Genomic DNA, 16,510 nt, shown 5'->3' with positions numbered 1-16,510 from the left:
GTCTGCCAAAATTCAGACTGCCTCATCAGCTTTGAATATCACGTATGCTACTAACTGTGAAAGAGGACAGGCTGAGGTAGTGTGAACATGACCAGATAGTCAATTTTCCTTTGGAATATATGCAATACCTAACGAGCCCATGTAAATTACTTCTAATCAAATAACACTGATACTTAAGGGGTTGCCAATTAGATCTAAATTGAACTGGAAAATAGACAGGTGTTTCACTGTTGGTGAAAGATTCAGGAAGGCATCCATGAATTGTTTTACTCCACTAAGTAATTATTTGCAAGCCAAAATGCCTGCCCACTTCAGTTTTGCTACAATGAAGATCCTGGGGGAGCACACCAAACCTCCAGGAAAGCATTAAAGAACCGAAATCTTACATGCCTGCAGATTTGGGGGTTGGCCTAGATGACCTTCAAAGATCCCTTCCAACCCGAACTATTCTACGATTTTCATTGTACGAGTACACCATTTTCCAAATACTCTGTTCCCTTCAACAGATGGAAGTCAACACATAAAAGGTCCTAATTTCCCAACGCACAAGGTGGCAAGGAGGCACGCATGTATTTGGAACGGTAATAGGCTATCAGACTGTATTGGTCTCATGAGCACTGGTAATGTTATTAGTCGAGTAATGATAAGCAGTGACAATGAACAGTGGATGGAATACAGTTCTGATGAGCCATACCTAGCTCCTTTTGTATGTTGTCAGGGATTCCTGTAATAGTCTTTCTCCTTTTGACTTTCTTCGGCCGTCTTACCACCGTGTCTGTGTAAATTAGAGACCGCCGAATGCTGGCTTGGCGGTCGAAATTCTCCCCTAATACATGGTAGAACAAGCAAAGCAACATTACTTCCAAGCACGCTGACATCATGCACTTTCTTCCACTAGTTTTGTTGCAGAAATGGAAAAAAAGGCATTAATAAATGATGTTAGCTTGGTCCTACAATGAAGGTTTACACTGAAGGAAGATACGGCATATTGTCACAGTAAGGCTTTAGACACACATATCTATTACACAGTACTGCAGGTTTTAAAAGGAATTTTGACTTCCTGAGCCTAGTTCAGATCTGGCGAGAACAGGTCTAATTCCACAAGTGAACAGAATCCTTGCTTTAATTTGGCCCTTGGTGATTTTTTGTGTGGTTTTGCTGTTTTACTTTAAAGTAATGAGCTGCTGAAAAAGCAAATCTACTCATGAAAATGAAGGATCACGATGGGTTATGCAGGAACAGACATTGCTATTGGCAACAGCCATTACAACGTCTTTGCACAGCTCCATCATTAAATCACAGAAGACGCTTCTTTTTCATTCAAAGTTGCTCCGAACCTGTCAAGTGTTCCACATTTCTGGTGGCGATCTTTTAACATGAATACAAATAAGTACTATGGAGCACGCACAGATCAAACTGATCTTGTGGTCTCATAAATATTTCAGTCAGAGTGGAAGCTGCTTAAAATTGAAACTTTTTAAATGATTATAAAAGTATACAATGGCAAGAGCTGAAAAAATGTGTGTAAGTGCACATTGCCAGACAAAGCCTTACGATGACCATGTGCTGTATCGTAATGGGACCCAGAAGCACCACTATCATTAAGCAGCTTTTCTTTAGGAATTCACTTTTGTTTAGAGGTTTATAATTTGGCCATTTTACTAGTAGCAGGATAAAACTTGCCCCGTAGATTGTGAGCTGAGTTAATTCTCTGTCACATCTAAAAATCTAACGACTACGCCCCATATCTCACATATAAGTTCTCTTTTTAGAAGTTAGAGCACTTTAAAGCACTGCTAAATGTCCTTTAGAGGGCCTATTTAAAACTTAAATGCAGAAAAAACTTGATACATGTGTGTATGTTTTTTGTCTTGTATTCCTTTTTTTGAAAATTGGTGACCAAATTATTTACCTCTAAAAAGTGATTAATGCACAGTAACTAATACGTCATAAATATTATCCCTGGCTGACTGCACATCAGTATGATGTGTGTCATGCAAATAGCATAGAAAACCTCTTTACCTCTACAACAGTTAAAGATACAGTCATATATTAAAGTATAGAACATGGACTTGTGAAAATGCAAGGAAAAAACATAGCAGTTTCATTCACCATATTGTAAATATAAAGACTCTGACTCTGTTTGGCTGGAGCCTTGTGCTCCCATGAGCCGCACTTGTGCTAAGTGAAATCCTTGCAGCTAAAAAGAAGTGCCAGTTTCATCCAAGTTTTGGGTTGATTGAAGTCAGGGCAGATTAAGGGAGAAGGAAACCCATGGGATCTACAAAATTTAGAGCTGTGGATCCCACTGGCTTAGTAGAAGCCTTGAAATACTGAGACAGACTATCCACTCTCTGTGTCATTACCACTATTAGGACGTTAGGACCCTTACGGAGTCAGGGTCAGGGCCATTAGGTAATCCCGTCATGCAGGATAGTAATAATTCTGGCCACATTATAACAAATCCAAAGAATTTGAAGGAAAAAGTTTTGCATTTCTGAACACATCTTTATCCACTCAAAGGCCAACAATTATGCCTGAGACGGAGAGTTGCAAGGAAATTGAAACACAGCTTTGAACATCCTGGAATAAAATGTGAATGGTAAGTAGAGGGTGCAAACAAGGAGAGAGCCTTTTACATGAAGCCTCAGACAGCACAAACAGGATGACCATGGGGAAATGTTAACTGTGTCAGCTGACCCACAGTAACTTTTTCCCCTAAGCTACCCAAGAGCTAACTCAACCAATTCACCTTCAATGGCTTTTGATACACAAAGGCTTTTTCAAAGCCACTGTGCGAATTTGTAGAATTTCAAAGTAGCAGCTTCAATAAATTCCAGCAAGCAAAATCAGAACATCAGTCTTTTTTTCCCTTCTTCATTGTCATCTTATTTTTTAGAAAATACCAATGTTAACGTTAAATATATTTTTCAGATTTAAGGATACTTTTCTGATACTTCTGTTACAGGTTTGTAACAAATCATCGAGGCATTCCTTATACAGTTTACTCAGTTTTCCCTCATGCAGTTACTCAGTTTCCTTGGATTCACCGAAAATATTTAAGTATGTGCTTAAATCTCACTGAAGTCAGTCAAGCTGGACTCAAGCAAATGCTTAAAGGTTTTTCAGGATCCAGCCTGGCGCTGATCACCTCCACCATCACCAAACTCCTCCATCTGGAAAGAAAGTTAGTTCCGGAAAACCCACAAGAGCAGACACCATTATACATCTTTTAACCCCCAGGATATGTAAAAGCAAAGACTGGCCACCACTGAAAATTCAGCCCAACCCCTTCCAGGCCAGAATAAGCTCAGCCCAGGCACTCCCAAAGACTGAAACTGCTTCCAAATCTGGATGTCTAGTCAGCAGCTTGTCAGCCTAATGCAATGCCTCTGCACCTTGAGGCTATCCAACAGATTTTTGCTACTACTGTATTAGTTGCAATCTGTTCACAGCAGAGCCCTGAAAGCTGAACTTGCGGAACATTTATTGCACAGCCACGTGAGAGGCCATTGTAGCAGAATCATTACTAATGCACTGCTGAAAATGCTGTCAATTGCCAGCAGCCTCTTCAGAGGTTAACCTTTTATTTCATGCCAGAAGTAATAAAATTGAAGTTTTTTGACCTCTCTTCTGGAGGAGTGAGAAAACTAGCAAGGGAAGGAAAAAGCCAGATCAAACCAAAAACCAGAGATGGTTTGTTCCATGGCACGTTGAACAAACGGTACAGAATTTTTGGTCCTTTTTTTTCCTGCCTCATGCAGTAACATAAGGAACTTCACAAAATAAAATTATTCGGCGTGTGGGCGGGCAGAGGAGGGGAGCAGATTGTGACTTTTTAAAGAGGAACAAGGACATCAGCTTTTTTGTGTGTGTTGTGTGTGGCTTGTAGTCTGTTACTGTCACTTGCCTTGTTTCACAAGAGCTATATAATTATGCCAAGGGAAAGGAAATGGTGGATCCCAGAGACCAGTCCATACACTGCAACAGCAGTCCTCCTTTACTGCTCTCCCTTTCTATCCTTTCTGATCACTGTGTTTATAAGAGAATAAGCGCACAACAGCACACTCCAGAAAGGTGAGGTGTAATATGCATGTGCAGTATTTTTATCAGAAAAGTGAAGAACCACTGAGTTTGCTGAGTGCAAACCAAATAATTCAGGAGACACAAGGTTTGCTAACACCAGTCGAATTAGGCTGGTTGAAGTCACAAGTGTAATTTATCCAAACACAGTAACATACCCAGTGACACTGAATTAAATCTATGAGGGTTATTTGATCTCTTTAACCTCATTTTTCTTTCCACCTGTTTAGTTCCCCCACATATTTTCAATACATTGGGTCATTAAATCAAACAGCAGATTATTCTTTCCACAAGAATACCCTGTTCCTGCTGCCACGATACCTGAACCCTGCTCAAACTTATCGATTATGTCAAATTATCCATTGTTCCCATAACTCGGCCTTCTGCACCTGTATCCTACATTCCCCAGATAATGTCAACTGACCTAGTAACATTTCAGCATTGCATTTATTTTCCTTCTACTAATTTTCCAGAGGTAGGGTGCTCATAATTTTCTGTTATTTTCATGCTATTTATTTAAAGTATTTTCTTCTGTTTATTTAAGGAAACATTTCTTTTTGGTTTCTCAGAGCTCTCTGATGTTTGTCACAGAAGTACTACGCCTATACTAGTTAAATGTTTAAACAGTATTAAATAATACAATTTAAAATATTAGGTTATAAAAACATAGGTGAAATAATTACTGGTAGTCAGGGAAAAATAATACCTAATTTACTTTCAAAACAAAACCAAACATTGCAAGCTATTGATTTTAAGAGTAAGCGCGGAGTCGGAGTGTGCCATATGGGATTTGAAATAAATTGGATATTGAATACCATCCCGGTTTTGGCAGGCAAACGGTCAGTTATGTGAATTAACAAATACTAGACAATCTTGATACTGTGCAGAAAAAGAGGGATTTTTAAATCGAAGTGATAATTCAATCTTTCACAGAAATTCTATTTACACACAGCAAAGTATCTATTCAGCATTAGACTTTATCATAATCTAACTTCCACAGAGCAGGAGTTCTGCAACTGTAAAACCAACGAGCATTTTTAAAACGAAGAGTTAATATACAGTTCATAACAAGAAAATGTGGACTATGGTCACATAACTGGAGACTTTCCAAAAGTCTTCCTGGAAGATGTAGCCCCATTAACTTTTGCTATTCTTAACCTACTCTCCTTGACACCTAAACATCTTGTTGCTGATAAAAACAAGACCCTAGAAGTCTTTTTCTTGAATTTTGTAACATTTAGCCTTTGAAATACAAAAGTCCCTGATAACCTTCCTTACATAAAATTCCTAGAAGAAAAACCTGAAATATCATTAGCATTGCACAAAACGTGATTTTCCATTAGATATCTCCAGTGCCGTCCACAGCAAAACATCGCTATTTATCAACATCTTCTTGTACTTCATGAACATCTAATGTTGTTTCAAGCACACATTGTCTAGACTATCTTCATTTAACAATCATTTGAAGGGGTTTTGAGGTTTTCTCATTAAGTTCGGAGACAGGCTATTAAACACAAAACACTGTTTTCAAAGAGGGTGCAATAAGTTATTCAAAATTCATGCATCAAATATATGAGTGTCAAAATACTATCCAACTATACGGATGCCCTTTTATCCCTTCCCTCCCTCATCAGTGTAATGTAATTACTGAAATTAAAAGCCTACCAGTCACATTAATAGGAACCACATCTGTTTGGACTGCCTGTGCTTGTTGTCGCATTTTCTCTTCTGGTGTTGGCAGTGGGAGTGACTTAGTCCAGTTGGTTTGGGTGTTGATATCTGATAACTCATTTGAAACTGGAGTTTTAGGCCTTTTGATGGTAATAAGCTTTTCTTCTTCTGGGGAAGAGACAGGACACTGAAAACAGAAATACATACAACAACGTAAGTTTACTGCCAAAAAAAAAAAAAAGTAGGACTATGGTATTATTAAGTTATTGCCGCTGCAGTCAGCACGATTCCTTGTGGAGCAAAATACACCCTCACAAATACCACACTTTGACCTACAGAAAGAGTGATTTAAAAACCACACAAACAACCCACCAAAAACCCACTTGGATTGTATTTATCCAAGACATCCGATCAGTTTAAGGAATATAGATTAATGAGAGAGAAAAGAGTGGTCTTGAGCACAGCAAAGCACAGTAACTAATAATCTTACACACCAACATCATCCCTGGAGTGATTAACCCCTCTCCCTGCAGCGCAGTTTGACTTCCCTTCCCCTCTTCCCTCCCTATTAGGAAGGTGAGATTTGAGCACTGTTTTGCTCCAGCTGTATGAGGCTGTAAGGATGTGTAAGGTCTCAGCAAGAAGCCTGTTATGAAGATATAGATTTTGGAAGAGCTCAGTAAAAGAAACAGCCAATGCACTCCAGAAAATCATCACCCATGGATCAGTAAGGTAGCAAGAATAACTTTGTTTTGGCCTTGGAGAAATTCATGACATAGTTACGGGGTTCATATTGCCTGTTTTTCAGGGGTGAACCAGTTAATAGTATCAGTAGCCACAGAATGGTGATTTGAAGTCATTCCTTATCCAAGTGGCTGATTTCACCTCCATGATTGGTGTTTCACTTAAGAAAAAGTCCAACCAATGAAACAAGAAACCTTCTGCATCAGAAAAAGAAGGCTGCAACAGCTTGTGCAAATCCTTCCACCCGACAAAGTCACAAGCCAAAAAAGCCATTTGCTTTCAGGGAGCAAATCTGTTTTCATGACAAGGTCCTTGCTTGCCTGCCAGTAATGGCACAGAAAGCCGTAATGCAGCTTTTTACTGACAGGACAGTACTAGTCCATGGCAAACCCCGAGGACAGGTTCAAGACATCACTGGGGCTTCTACCAGGTGGTCACAAGCTCCAAACAAACCGAGGAGAAGCAGCCTTCACTCCTCCCGGCTCCTGCCAGCAAGACACCCCAGGGAACCCCAGAAGCAGGAGAGGAAGGAAGACCTGGAGGAAAACCAACCCCTGCCTCCTCCTGTCCCAAGGCAAAACAAAACAAAACAAAAAAACAAAAAAAAAAAAAAAAAAAGAGAAGAAAACCATGGAAGAGGAGTTGTGTAGCGGGCTGCAGCGGTAGCAGAGATCTCTCTGCAATCTCCTGACACTCTGCTTCAGGGGTCTTTGCTTTTGGACCTCCCTCTCTACCACCAGACCAGAGTTACAGTCCTTCCCCTTTTTTCTTTATTCCTTTCTCCATTTGGAGAGGAGAATACTACGCAAAATAGCATTGTCAGTACTGGATCACTGCCTCTCCCGGTAGTTACTTCCTCGTTGCTGTACATGGGCATGGAAAGAAACATCATAGCTATTTATAACAGATGGATTTTTTTTATTATTATTACAGGTTTTCAATCTACACTATCTGTTTTCTCTTGAAGCTGAGTGCTATACAAAAGACATGCCCAGACACTGTGCCACAACCACTGTTTATCATTTCTGATTTTAATTTTCTTCCGGTTACCATGAGGAGTTCCCGCTGTTTATAAATAAATAACCATGTATTTATTCTATTATGCTTCAAGCCTACATCCTTTAGGACAGGGCCCAAGATTTTATTGAATAAAAAATAAAAATAAAAGCAACTTCCAGGCAAAATGTAAAATAACAGAAAAGTAAAATATCTTCAGGCAATAATAATAAAAAAACATTTCAGGCAATGAAATTACTACTAATGTCATCCTGCGGTTTGGAACCACACTTTGAAAAGCGGGAGCATTTCTGTTAGTCTTGCATTTCTTTACTACTGAGGCTGCGGATGGGATAGATGCTGCTCTGTAGGAAAGGCTCAGCCCCAGCAATTTCTTCAATAAAAGCTTCCTGGAGGACACTAGTATTTTTTCAGGTCTGCATTGTTTTTAAAAGGCTCTAAAACCATTTCCATAAAAACATAGTGAATGTGTGTACATACACTGTTTATACACATGCACAGTGTGGGCACACATATGTATATGTACTTACACACAAACACAGGACTTTCGCACCTCAAATCACTCAGATTCATAAAAAACACCATTAACAAGCAATTTGGGAGAAAAATGCCATTGCAGCAGGGAAAGCTGCCTCCAGGCTATGCTTCCCCCCAATTAGGTCTAAAAACAGCTGAGAGAGAGACTGGGTTTGTAAGGAACATGGTAGGGTGTGTGTGTGCATTTAAAGGCACAGAGGCAAAGAAATACCACTTTCCCTGTTCTTTCCCCACCTTCATCAGGGCACCAAGGAAGATACCTCAAGCCTGGTATTGCAGTTTCTGTGGAGCGAGGATGAGCCCCAGTGACCTTTAGATATTCTGCTTGGTTGATACTGTCACCATCAATACCTGTCACATTCAGACTATACTGCAGTGCCAGGTCCCAGCTGGCATACAGCAGTCACCAGGGGCTACTGCAATATGTCAAGTGGCAGAGATACTGGTTACAAAGCCACCTTTCCTTTTCAAGGAAGTTATCCAAACCAAGCAGAACCCTTTTTTCATTACACTATATAAATCGATAGAACAACTGATGCACCTACTACAAAGGAATCCTAATTATCCAAGAAAAAAGTGGAGCTACAATCACAAAATTTGCAGAATTAAAAGTTAAGAAAATTGGAGACAGATGGAGGAAGACAGGACAGAAATGAAGCAGCCCAGTGAGCATATAATGAATGAAATGCAATTGAAAACCCACTTGTGCAGTGAAGTTCAAAGCACTGTGTCAGTAAAAACTATTTTCTGCTGTCAGACAGTGGTGTATACTTCTACAAAAGAATTCCATAGAAGAGTTGCGGGCAGTTTTGGGTGTGGGAATAAGTGTTCGCCTTCCATCTGTAGTACGCTTTCCACAGTTCCTGAAGAAGCATGACTGTCTCTACTTATATTCTTTCTTCTGAAGTATTCATAATGATAGTGGTATAGGGTTTTTTTTTTAGTGTGAAGATACTTTTAACAGGTGTGACAAAGCCGTACACAGCTTTAGTGCACATAGAGGAAATCAGTAGCTTTCTTCACACAGAAATGATTAACTTCTATAATCTGGATAAAACTTAGGTATTTACATATTTTTAGCAAACATTCACAGATTTACAACACACATGCTTGCCAGAAGATGCAGTGGATTGCTGCTGTATAACAGGAATTTCTTCTCAAGTGAGGTCTGTTATATCAGAAATAGAAATGGACTAAGCAGTACTTTGAGATTAGGTATCCGCTTAGCAAAGCTGATCATAAACACTACGTTCATAATAGAACAGAAAGCACTTGTCCCATTTTTAAAGCATCTCTGATTCATAATAACTTCATTGCTAGACTTAAATGGCCAAATTCCCGTGCGACAGGATGTTATACTCCTCAGGAAAATTTGTTGGAATTCTTTCTTTTTAAAGGACACGGGAAGACAGAAAGGTGGGATATGAAAGCAGCAGCCTTGGACCTTGCCGTGTTTCCATGAACATGCATTGGTGGGGAAAAAGCATGAACTTTCAAATGGGAGTTGAAATGAGAATCCAGGAGAAAAATGGCCTATAAATAGCCTACAGACAAGCTATATGGCACAGTAACCCAGAGCCTCTCCAATGCCTTGTTGACATATTGTCCCCCAGCCTACTGAGCTGCTGAGATACAACAAAAGGGTTTCACTATCTCAGCACATTCACGCTACTTGAGAGGTCCCAGAAGACAAGCAAGTACGTGCTGTGTATCTTGCAGCACACTCTGCCTCCTCCATCTTTTTACATACCAGGAGTTTATACTACACTGTTTAAAAAAAGATGGGACCTCCAGGAGGAAAATCCATACAAATTTTACCTTTCAGCAAAGGAACTTTAAACTTCTAGTCATGTCATTTATCTCACTGTCTACTGCAATCACTTCTAAAATTACAATTACTCAGACAAACAAAAATGAGGGGAAAAAAACCCCAAAACCCAGTGTTGCAGACAGCAGCCATACAAATTCAGCTGTCTATCGCTATTTGCCAACATCCTATTTCTTCTCCAGCTTTCCACTACGTTTGATAGCTTGAAGTGCCCTTTTACTCAATGCAAAGGGATCAAGACAAACAATAACAGGGAAAAAACTCCAAGCCCCAAACCTTTAAATTCCTCTTTCTTGGCCAATTAAGAATGTCACTTCACATTTCTGCTTCAGCCCATGGGGTTTCACACTGTGTTATGGAATGCTGCCACGTTATAAATTTACATGAAATTACACTTAAGTTGAATTAGTCATGTCTTGCTCTATTGGGTGTCATTCAGACCAAGGTCCCCAGTCTAGTTATCTCAATGTCCGTAGAATATCGCCTTTTATTACTTCTGCGCACAGATGTTGCACTAGCCAACTTTGCTATCCTACTAAATCCTTCACTTCATAACCTTCACTGTTACAGTAAAGAAGGGATCTTGTTTGTCAGCACAAATTACTGACCATCAAGCAAGTTCCCAGCTTAACCAGCACTGCAAAGATGTTCCTTTCTCTTCCTCTACTCTGTTGCAATGGGATTAAAAACATAAGAAGACTTGTACAGCATTCATTCAGAGCTCTAAAAGCCTACCTAGTATCTGCCTTATGATAATGGCCAGCCAACGATACATAGGTGAAATTAAATCAAGAGGATGCATACAGTGGATACCTTCCTTTGAATATTCTCTCAGCATTGGATGGAGACCTACCCCTTTTTCTGAACCTGTGTAAACTTTCAGCATCCACAATTCCTGCAGCAGTTGCACAGTGTGAGTATGTGGTAAGTGAAGAATTACCACCTTCTGTTTGTTCAAAGAGTTTCTATACTCACTTCCTTATGCTCTAGCATTTTATGCTTTGACTGCTGTTTCAACTCAGTAAATTGAGCAGTACTTTAAAAAAAAAAAAAAAAGCAAAGTGGTATAAAATACATGTGCTGCTTGCAAGAGCAGCCCCATGCAGTTGCAGCGGAGGGGCAGGGAGGCCAGCTGAGGACACCACCACCTAGAAGTATCCCCAGTTCCGCTAGAGCCCATGCCTCAGGGCTCCCAGGCGTTCCCACCTCCAAACTGGAGTGGCCCAACTGATTTAGCCCCTCTTAACACCAAACAAAGTTTTGGATTAGACCGTCTCAAGTCCCTCAAGCCAATACAGTCAATACACTTGTTTTCACTTAAGATACTAAACAGTCTCTTGCAGATATTGAAGAGACAACTAACTTCAGCTGAGTATAGTGGCAAAAATACACTTGTTTTCCCCATCAGTAACAGGGAAAAATAGTTCCCCCAAAGCTTAACAGACTGTATCAAGACAAAGTTCATAACCCAACAACAGGACCTGGAGAAAAATACCATGAGTTTTTGGCATTCAAACATTTTCACGGGTGGAATAAAGACATGATAGACTGCATGCCTGGGAGCAAGTACTCTCTGTAGCTCACACTGATCATTGAAGAAGAATACATTACTCCAAATTAGTGAAGTTTTTGCTTGGCTAATTAAAAACCAATGCAGCAGCCAATTAAATAAAACAGTGTTCACGGGAGATGGGTTTCAAAGGAGGAAATGTTAATAGACAAAAAGGAATTAAAAATTTCAGTGACATGAGTAAATAGAGGATATCGGACTGCAGACGAAAAGGAGTAATGAGGAAAAATAAAGGAAACAAACCTGGCACGGCATTCTTCTGTTGAGCAGTTCGTTTTTTTCATTTATGTTTTTTAAACAGAAAACAGAAGCAGGTAACAACTGAAGGCCAAGAGCAGAATAAGATTGCTTACATGCTAAACGCTACAAGAAACATCAAGCTGCAGATATGGCAGCTGGATGGTCCCACACGTGGGCAAGGTACCTTGTTGCTCCAGGGAACCAAGTTACAGCAGGCGCTAATGCAAGACTGAGAGATGCAGTCTAACAGACTAGACTGTTGAGCGAGACAAAAAGAAACAAAGAGAGTAAGTGATAAAAAAGGAAAGAAAAAAAGAATGAGAAAAAAAAAAACACACACAAAAGACAAATACATTTGATATACACAATGTATACATTTCAGAACATAAGGGGAACCAGAGTTTGAAAGCGACATCTCGATATACCTTTGACAGTGGGAAAGCAGAGCAATACTGAAGGACAGGAACAGATCCCAAGTCGCGTCCCCAACAGTGGTATGTAAGAGATGTGAAAGGTGGACACTGGTCACAGTACTGAGATGTAAAATCCAGATAAACCAATTTAATCTCCAACAAACTCAATTAGGATCAGTACTGCACTGGAGCTTGGACAGTGCTCCATTAATTAACTCATAAGAATCAACGTTAAGAGTAAAAAGGTAGTTCAAATAACTTAATTTTATATCAACTACCACTCAAGAGACTTCAGCTTTCTGTGTTTTCTAATTTTGTTTGCTCGGTTTTGAGTTGGGTTAACTTGCCTACTTCTCCCTAGTGGTTTTCCTTTGGAATAGCAGATCTTCTGCTGATCTCAGACATATTCTAAGACTCTCGCTGAACCATGTGCTTTGTGGTATGCATATTACCCTCTGCGGACAGATACCCACCCCCTCAAAAACTGAGAATGTTTGTGCATCAAGGTCTCCTCTCGCATCACCTAGTCATGGTTTCATACTGTCTCCAGTGTAGACAGACAAGCAGAATGCTCGGCTGCATTTTTTTTTAATGCAGATTAAAAAGAGCAGGGAAAGATGGCTTCCTTTGTGAAATCACCATGCAGAAAAACAAGTTTTTCTGCAAGTTGGCAATTATGTCAAAGTAGAAACAAATTTCTGAACAGTAAATACCTATTCATCCATCTATCATTTTTCTGCTGTTCTCACATTTTAACTATTAACTACTGGATGTACAGAATTTAAATGTTGGCTTTTTTGCTTTGAATAGACAACAAAGCTACAAAGCTTTCATCTAGTGGTAAGGAGTTCACATTTTGAATCACAGGATTTTGGTGACCTCAGTTCCACACTGCTGCTGAAGAACTCTCTGACAGCTGAAATACGACTCGCTCAAGGCATAAGACTTATTAGAATTACTTGGCACTTTACCAGTGGGATTATAATTCAAGTTCAGAGTCTGCTGTGGTAAGCATTCCTTCAAAAAGAGTAAAATTTTAGGCCATTACAAAAAAAGACAATGAAACAAGGACATTGGTCAAAGGACACTACTAAACACTCAGTCGTACAATATGAAGGGAGAATCATGCTACTCTTGTAAAAAGGGATTAATGCCTTTCTGGGCTGCAAATAAGGGCAGCAGGGTTAAGGTTAAGGTTCTGAGATAATCAGTAACATTCAAGACTGTCAGTTTGGCAACCATCTTTCCCCACAGCTCTGAATCATCCTTTCAGCTAAAAATATTTAAAGGAAACTATTCCAGTTGGAAATGGAAGTGCTATCCTATCCTTGAAGCATAATTAGTTGCATAGATTTTTTTTTTCCAGAATGCACAGAAATTGTTAGTAACACGTTATGTTAACACTCCAGAAAAACCTTAACCAGCATAAGGATGACAGCTCTTAGTCTCCAAGAGGCCTCACCCATGCTTATACGCTCTCATTTGAATTGTAAAAAAAAAAGTGTATTTACATATTTTGAATGTGACATTAGTTTTACATATGCAGATGGTCATATGCTGCACAGCATTGGCTAAGACCAGTTGATAACATGTATGTATGCATATATATGAAGTACATTAATAGCAACGAACAATGTTTTAATACTTTCCCCAGTGGAAATCGTAATTCCATAGATTTCAGTGAAGGTTTTGCAAGTTATCATCATAATGCATTCCACGGTATGAATGTGCTTTACATTCTCTGCTCACTGCCAGTACGTACCACACACAGCTAAACAAGAAGCTCGAACATTCCCTGCCAATACACAGATATAATGTAATCACCACCTGGATGAGAGACCGCACATAGTCCACAACACCTTTTACTTTGCGATTAAAAACCACAGAAGACAGAACTGAAAACACTGTACCCTTTAAAGTGAGTCCTCAGGATCTGCACACTTCGTATAGAGACAGAGTTATTTGGTCCATGCTACAGAGGGACATATGGCTTAGTAATGATTCAAAGAAATTAAACTGCATTACAATCAAGGCTATCCTCCCCCTCTCTGAGTAATAGTAGTGTCTGACAAAGTATTCTAGAATTACCTATATTGAAAATCCCAGGAGCTCCAGCATTTCAGGTTTGGCCAGCCAGGCTCCGGTGCATCTTGCTCTCCACCCCAGCAGTAACGTCCCTTCCCCAGCACTAAAGTTAGCTTCTCTTTCAGAGCTCACAGGCACGACAGGGTAAGGCAATGACAGGGGAGCAAAATCTCTTTTCTTCTTCAGAACAGTAATGCAACTTACTAGTTCTGTAATTGAAGCATGTATAAATTGATGTATATATATAACAAGATGTCTCGAAAACTTTCTCAGGATTTTTGCTCAAGTGTCCCTTCTCTTTCTCTCTTCATTTGTTTAATTCATTTCTAGATGCTTAGCGAAGCATAGATGGAGATGAGATATGGGCATATAAACATGAAAGCCATAAAGCAAACTGAAAGAAAGCTGATAAACCAAACTTAGTGGGCAATCTTTCATCCTTCTGGATGCCTTTACACAAACAGTTGTGATGCACTAGGACAAAGCCTCTACCTAATGAAACTGTGTAACTGCCTGTATTAGCAATTCAAAGTGTGCACCTTACAATGGGAACACACTGATGGCTGGCTAATAGCTCTGCCTGATACTTGAATGTAAACACTTAACATTCAAAACAGCTACTCTTGCTGGGGTCTTCCCTCCTGAACATTACCAAACTCCTTCTGGCTTTCACACCCTGAACGTGCCAGTGGGAACTTTAGATAAATGCATGGATAGTACCGGGATTTATAAAAGACTATGGAAGTTAAATGGTCTAATATCACTGTAATTCAAAGGACTATGTATCTTTACAATCTTCCAAAAATCCTACCTTATTTAAACAATGTTATGGCAGGCAATTAAACTGCACCAGGCATGTATTCTTTCCAGCACTTTGCCCCCCACCGTTACATTACCTTTTGTTCAATTTCTTCATAATCATCCTGGTAACTTCCACAGATTGCGCTGGAGGACGAGGAGAAGGTCGGACCCTGAGAGTAATACTGCGAGCTCCGGTAGCCATCCCGCCGCAACTTGTCACACTCTGCCGAAAGACAGAGAAAGAGGAGATTAATACATTACAAGAGCCATTACTGTTTACACCTGGTGTACAATGGCACCCACAAAAGTACAGAGTATTTTTCTGAAAATGTTTACCATGCATTAGCATTGTCTGTCCCAAGTAACAGAACCCAAAGGTGTATTTCTCATATTCATATCTATACTTTCCCCTCCCTCACATATATTATATACATAAGATCACACAGAGCATATATACACACGGCTTTTATTTAACCCAGGAGATGGCAAGAGCTTTGGAAAGAAGGGAGAAACTGATTTCTTTCTTTATTTAAGTGAGCCTGGCTCGGTGTCTTGACAGATGGCAGCATCTTGCAGGACTGGAGACGGAAGCATGTAACACCGGGGGTCTCATTTGCCAGGCCGGTAGACATCCATTATGTGCCTTACACTTGAAATGATGATGTTGCTCACTACTCAAGCACCATCTGCTAAATAACTTTGGCACTGACCACTCGTCTTGTCTGCCTGCCCACGGAAGAGACCATTTATTGTAATTTTGGAGAGAGGAATGCAAATCCCAGGGATCTCAAAATCTCATGTTGCTGCAAAGCACGTGTAGTTTAAAACTGGAGTTTTCCAAGTTCAGAAAGAATTCAGGGCAAACATGCATCGCCACTCAAAATGGCCAAAATCCCAGTCAGCATCTCATCCCCCTCACTCAAGTTTTCCACAATCATCTTCTCATCTCCTAATTGATATTCAGTGTGATTGCGCTAAAGAATAACAGACGCCAGAGCATAAGGAAAAATTAAATGTTCAAGATGCGGCAACCAAACTCATCAGCCCAGTCAAACTGTTAGCTTTCCATTTCGAAAGACAGAGATCTGAATCTGTTGAAAGATGAGGAAAGCAAAAGGAAAATTAAATATTTGGTACATTTCTGTCTAAGGAACTGAAATTTCTGCACAATGCACAGGCATTATCATGATGCATCACTTGCTGGAGAAAGACTTTCTGTGATTGCATCATCCCTCTCCCTATCTTGATCGTTTGAATACCCCTTAAAATGGAAAACATGCAATGTTTATACTGAGGGTAAGGTTTTAGAGAGGCTTTTGCCTGGCAAATGATTAAGTGGAGTTACAATTTCCAACTCCAGCACACGTTTCCTCTATGATAGTCAGATGCTTCTGAGACTGAGGTCTGGAGGACTTCGTGCTGATGGGTTAACTGACCCAGAGCAACCGCAGCTCTATGAGGACTTCATCAGTGTGGGCTCCCTTGTATCTGGCACATGCATATCAAGAAGGCAAGCTTATA

General features: G+C 39.9%; 1 protein-coding gene across 3 annotated transcripts in view; it reads right to left on the bottom strand.

The window, feature by feature from the left end:
• NHSL1 (NHS like 1) overlaps positions 1–16,510 on the bottom strand; it is a 180,408-nt gene that overhangs the window by 17,486 nt on the left and 146,412 nt on the right. For 2 of the 3 annotated variants that reach the window (XM_086461188.1, XM_086461189.1), the window contains exons 3-5: positions 15,085–15,212; positions 5,749–5,941; positions 695–826 (exon numbers count right to left, since the gene is read on the bottom strand). In XM_086461188.1, the coding sequence (XP_086317314.1) occupies positions 695–826; positions 5,749–5,941; positions 15,085–15,212 (453 nt within the window). The remainder of the gene's footprint in view (positions 1–694; positions 827–5,748; positions 5,942–15,084; positions 15,213–16,510) is intronic. The other variant, XM_086461190.1, reaches the window with a different exon arrangement.

The sequence above is a fragment of the Leptosomus discolor genome, chromosome 2 (assembly GCF_034619465.1).
Source record: "Leptosomus discolor isolate bLepDis1 chromosome 2, bLepDis1.hap2, whole genome shotgun sequence".
Lineage (NCBI taxonomy): Eukaryota > Metazoa > Chordata > Aves > Leptosomiformes > Leptosomidae > Leptosomus > Leptosomus discolor.
This window is presented reverse-complemented; position numbering and strand designations above follow the sequence as displayed.